This window comes from Sinocyclocheilus rhinocerous, unplaced genomic scaffold (assembly GCF_001515625.1).
Source record: "Sinocyclocheilus rhinocerous isolate Xijiao unplaced genomic scaffold, SAMN03320098_v1.1 scaffold930, whole genome shotgun sequence".
In the NCBI taxonomy this organism is placed as follows: Eukaryota; Metazoa; Chordata; class Actinopteri; order Cypriniformes; family Cyprinidae; genus Sinocyclocheilus; species Sinocyclocheilus rhinocerous.
The window spans coordinates 145,802-151,825 of record NW_015654101.1 but is presented as its reverse complement, the minus strand read 5'-3'; the positions used below and the strand labels follow the sequence as shown (position 1 = coordinate 151,825).

At 41.0% G+C, this 6,024-nt stretch overlaps 1 protein-coding gene across 1 annotated transcript in view; it reads right to left on the bottom strand.

Moving 5' to 3' along the window:
- cryz (crystallin, zeta (quinone reductase)) overlaps nucleotides 1-6,024 on the bottom strand; it is a 41,400-nt gene that overhangs the window by 33,551 nt on the left and 1,825 nt on the right. The window contains 4 exon segments of the mRNA XM_016523572.1: nucleotides 4,752-4,803; nucleotides 4,918-5,035; nucleotides 5,038-5,080; nucleotides 5,181-5,333. Of these exon segments, the coding sequence (XP_016379058.1) occupies nucleotides 4,752-4,803; nucleotides 4,918-5,035; nucleotides 5,038-5,080; nucleotides 5,181-5,333 (366 nt within the window).

Genomic DNA, 6,024 nt, shown 5'->3' with positions numbered 1-6,024 from the left:
CTGAATAGAAGTCAAATGTTTTTCATTACCCTAATTAAGAAATGTAGCATGTTGGATTACAGATCATTTAATTATGTGAAAAAGCATTAGACTATGTGGAAAAAGCTGCTGCACATTGAAATAGATATACACTGAATGATATTTATTGAATGTCAAATGTTTGTAAAGTCATGTAGCCTACACCCATTTCATGCTTGAAGCTTTACCTGATTGAATTATGTTACGTTTAATTTTTTTTCTTTTTTTGCCCGTGGGACACCATGAAAATGAATATTAGTTCAATGTCCTTTCTGCCAGTTTTTACCTCTGATAACATTGATTTGGAATTAAAGTTACGTATTCCATAGTATGCGGAAGTCTTTTTGGCGGGAGCTGTTGCCATGGTGAATCGTAATTTCGGAGCTCTATTGATCATGGCTTTTCATAGTCATGGTGCACACGCTAAACTCAGAGTCAACCTACTCAGAGTGGATTGAACTAACTCTGTTTTATCGCTGCTCTCCCTGCTCTCATCCATGCTAGGCTGCATGGATGCGCAGGGAGTTCTTGCCCAGAACGGAACCATACCGCCAATCCAAACTGTATGCTAATTGTCAATCATCTTTGACGATAGTGGTCCTGACAGAATTGGTTTTGTGGCCATCTCCTCTTCATCTGTCAGTGGTGCTGGTGCAGGTTCTCCCCCCATTTTAAGAGTCTCTGCCTTCTTGCTGTTGGCTGAATAGAAGTCAAATGTTTTTCATTACCCTAATTAAGAAATGTAGCATGTTGGATTACAGATCATTTAATTATGTGAAAAAGCATTAGACTATGTGGAAAAAGCTGCTGCACATTGAAATAGATATACACTGAATGATATTTATTGAATGTCAAATGTTTGTAAAGTCATGTAGCCTACACCCATTTCATGCTTGAAGCTTTACCTGATTGAATTATGTTACGTTTAATTTTTTTTCTTTTTTTGCCCGTGGGACACCATGAAAATGAATATTAGTTCAATGTCCTTTCTGCCAGTTTTTACCTCTGATAACATTGATTTGGAATTAAAGTTACGTATTCCATAGTATGCGGAAGTCTTTTTGGCGGGAGCTGTTGCCATGGTGAATCGTAATTTCGGAGCTCTATTGATCATGGCTTTTCATAGTCATGGTGCACACGCTAAACTCAGAGTCAACCTACTCAGAGTGGATTGAACTAACCCTATTCAGCTGTTCTGAAACTGAAAACTCAGAGTTTCCAATCTCAGGGTAAGTCAACTCAGAGTTTGTTGAACCTCCCTTCTGGAATACACCCCTGATTGAATCTCAACAGAAGGTGATAGCACAAACAGTAAGTGAAACCAGGAGTGAGAGGGAGAGAGAAAGAGGAGTGGTATGAAAGTTACACTTTACACTCACTATCTAAGTGTTAGTCAGATGCTAACAGCTAGCAGTTGAGGTAAAGGGCTTAGCTCATGTGCCTGTATGGCTGCTAAAGATGTTAGCATTGGCTACACACAGTTCTTTGTTTACACAAAGGTCTGTGACGTGTGTGCTGTTATCAGATTGAGCTGGAAGAGCCTGCTCGCACCTCCCGGGGTCAGATGTTGCTAAGAGACCGATGCAAGCTTACAACACGTGCAAGTGGAGCAGAACTGTCAGTTATGACCAAGCTGCAACCTCCCGCTCTCTCTCGTGAAGCCAACACGGAAGTGACTTAAACTGTAATTCGTCAACTGGCCACTAGAGGCTGGCTGCAAAAGGGAGTCAATCCCATAGAATAAAGTCAAAATAAAAATACAAATAAAACCAAAGTATGTGGGGAGGGACAGACCTGATTGAATCTCAACAGAAGGTGATAGCACAAACAGTAAGTGAAACCAGGAGTGAGGGGGAGAGAGAAAGAGGAGTGGTATGAAAGTTACACTTTACACTCACTATCTAAGTGTTAGTCAGATGCTAACAGCTAGCAGTTGTAGTAAAGGGCTTAGCTCATGTGCCTGTATGGCTGCTAAAGACTTAGCATTTCACGCAGTTCTTTGTTTACACAAAGGTCTGTGACGTGTGTGCTGTTATCAGATTGAGCCGGAAGAGCCTGCTCGCACCTCCTGGGGTCAGATGTTGCTAAGAGACTGATGCAAGCTTACAACATCTGCAAGTGGAGCAGAACTTGCGCTGCTGTAAATATGCATGGGAAACTTAAAGTTGGCATGAAACTACTTCTTTCTACTTCTTCTCTACTGTGACGTATATCCGAGTGAAACGGCATCTGAAATGAGAGGGCGGGACTTGATTTCATCCTTCGGGAATTGATTGATTGGCACAAAACATGCAAGAGAAAGAGAGAGAGAGAGAGAAGGAGAGAGCGCGTCCTCCATCAAGTTAAGTCATATTCATGAAAAAAAAATTAGTTTGCGATGTCCTTAGAGTAATATTGCCGTAATATCCTAATATCTTTTCAATGTGTAAGGATAACGTACTCCCTCATGACTGGTGTCAGTGCTATAAAGTGAAGCATCAGCTTCAGCTTTGCCCCCCAAACGTCACTGAGGTCACTGCAGCTGTTGGCAGTTCCAGATAGCTCCGCCCTTGCACCATAGCTCGTGACTGGAAGAGTAGAGGAGTCGTTTTGAGGGGGAGGGGAGGTTAACGTTTTTGATTAAAGATTACGAGGGCACATGAATAAAAAAAAAAATAATGAAGTGTAATGGATAAATTATTTATAATAAACACTACAGTATTCCATCAAAAAATAAGAATTGTCAATTTGGATTTCATGCCGACTTTAAGCGCTGTCAGTTATGGGTGAGCGTGATTTGACCAAGTACAACATGTTCCTGGATCAACATCCTTGTTGATCCTGGAACACCATTCCAATCAACCAATCAGAATTAAGAGATAACTTTTCAGGAAATGTCAGTTTTAGGCTTACAATCAAGATTAGGTGCTTCTACACCCTGGTTTCAGCAACCAGCTCCCGCCTTTTTGCCCATTTTCGATTATCCGAGAGTGACGCGCGGTGACGCGCTGCCAAGATGGCGACGGTCGGCTCTGCCCACTTTGAGCTTCAAAAATGCTCTTCAGGAACCTACGGGTGATGTCACGGACACTACGTCCATGTTTTTATACAGTCTATGGTTATGATGTATCGCATGCAACTTCATTCACAAATCAAAACAGCAAATTCACTTCACAGACAATGGCGAATTACTAGTTAGCTAGGCTAGAATTTTTTTTTTTAAATATGAATTTTAAAAATTTCGTTTGAAATATGGATATTTATCTTACAAAAATGCATGGATTCGCTTCAGGAGGCCTTTATTTACCCCCCGGAGCCGTGTGAGGGACGTTTTATTATGGATGCGCGCATTGTATTTCACGTCTTCTGAACTGTTGACAACCGAACACCCGCTTACCCCCATTGTAAGGCTTGGAGGGTCCAGGACAATTTTTAATATAACTCCGATTGGATTCGTCTGAAAGAAGAAAGTCACATACACCTAGGATGCTTCGAGGGTGAGTAAAACACAGGCTAATTTTCATTTTTGGGTGAACTAACCCTTTAATTAGAGAAGAGTCCATGTTTATGGGCATTATGTTTTTCCTATGGTTGAAAGATAGTGAGAGGGAGAACTCTCGACATGCCATTAGGTTGTAAAGTTTATCTGGTCTGGCTGAGGTGTCCTGTTTGCCATGGTAACCAGGGGCCTCGGGTTGTTCAGAGACATGCTGGCACCCAGTATGTTTATTGGGTGAGGGGTCCGTGATTATTTGTTAATCTAATGAATAATTGATTTGTTAAATCTAATGAAAAATTGTGTGTCTGATTGGTCCAAATGCTACAGACAAGAAGCTCACATGAGGGAGATCCGGACCGACCATCAGTAAATGAAACCCAAACAGGGTAGACAGCACAGTCTAGGCAAGGGGCTCAAAGAGACCACTATACTTAAAAACCTCAAGGAGGCAGGGGAGGCAGCCCACTCCTAAACCCATCCGGTATAACACAGGAAGGAACATTCCCCATAATCACTCTAGGTCACTGAAACACACTGGGAGAGAAAGCTCGCAAGCATTTCTCAACAGAGCATTTCAATATATCCACGTCCAGCGATATTCTCCATACACAATAATATGCACATTAAAGAGGCACAGCTGAGCTGAATATAGCTCCGCCCACGAACTCGCAAGATCAGGGCTGAAATGACTCCGTGCTCACACTTCATCATCATAACAACCCAAGAAAGGGTGTGCGGATCCCGCAGATCAAAGCAATCACCGTGAGCTGAGATAAATTGTGCCACAGCAATGGCAGAAACAGGCCGCGAGATACAAATCGCTGTTCCTCGGCAGCAGTGGGACCCGAACCACGAAACGCAGATGCTTGTCCCTCATCTTGAGAAGAGGGACAAACACGAATGGAGCTTTCTCATTAGATACATAGATGTGTGTGTCCTCAAGTGTCAGAAACCTCGGGACCGGAGGCACACACTTCCTACAACGCTCACCTGCCCTGGTCTTTCACACTCACTGCTTCAAACAAACGGCTCCTAAAGACAACAAAAGTTAGTGGCGTGTTCATGACATCACAGGCTATGTGGACCAATAGGATTGGAGTTTTTCACATGTGCTTCAGACACTGGTCATGCTGGCAGCATTCCCCAAAGTGTCCACTAGAGTTCGCAGCGCAAGTCCCCTAGAAGTATGATTAATCCAAATCATTTTTGAAGTACAATAATGCTAGAAATGTAAGGTAAATTTTGCACATCCTACCCCACCACTGGCTCCATGGATAAGAACTGTCTCTCCTGCTTTGGCATGAGCCCTGTTTAGAGAAAAAGTACTCTTTATAATGCATTTCTATAGCTTCAGACACCTCAAGCAGTGCCATACCCGTGACCTCATTCAAGACCCTACAACAATGATTACAAAATCTTACTTTTGAACTAACGCCCGGTATGCAGTGAAATATGGGACTCCAATAGCTGCACCCTGTTTGTAGTCTAGGGAATCAGGAAGCTTGTGAACAGTGTCCTCTGAGGCCACAGTAAACTCGCGTATCCTCCCGTCACTGTGCCTGTGGTGAAGACTCTGTCACCTGTCTGTGAAAACAGAAAAGATTGCAATCCATGCAAAGCAAACATGTAAACTTGTAGTCAGTGTGCAAGATGGGTTACAAGTTGACAAATAAAATCACGGCACCCGTAGGAGGCAAACACCATCCCCAACAGCTTCAACCACACCAGAAATATCTGATCCTGGAGTATAGGGCAAGCTGGGTTTTCGAGCATAGGATCCAGAGCGGATGTATGTCTCCACTGGGTTTACACCACATGCATGGACTCGAATCAGAACCTACAATTGCAGAAAGTGTTTAAAGGGGTCATATGATGCTGCTAAAAAGAACATTATTTTGTGTATTTGGTGTAATGAAATGTGTTTATGCGGTTTAAAGTTAAAAAAACACATTATTTTCCACATACTGTACATTATTGTTTCTCCTCTATGCCCCGCCTTTTTGAAACGCGTCGATTTTTACACAACTTCTTTCAAAAAAAAAAAAAAAACCTTTTGAACAGTAAGATTTTTAATGGTTTTTTTAGAGAATTCTCTTCTGCTCACCAAGCCTGCATTTATTTGATCCAAAATACAGCAAAAGCAGTAATATTGTGAAATATTTTTTACTATTTAAAATAACTGCTTTCTGTTTGAATATATTTTAAAATGTAATTTATTCCTGTGATTTCAAAAATGTTTTAGCATCATTACTCCAGTCACTTGATCCTTCAGATTTTTGCTGCTCAAAGAAACATTTATTATTATTATTATGTTAAAAACAGCCGAGTAGAACTTTTTCAGGTTTCTTGAATATACATTTCTTGAATAGAAAGTTCAGAAGAACAGCATTTATCTGAACTATACATTTTTGTAACATTATAAATGTCTTTATCATCAATTTAATGCATATTTGCTAAATAAAAGTATTCTATAATTCTATAATTTCTTCCCCCCACAAAAATATTATATATATATATATATATATATA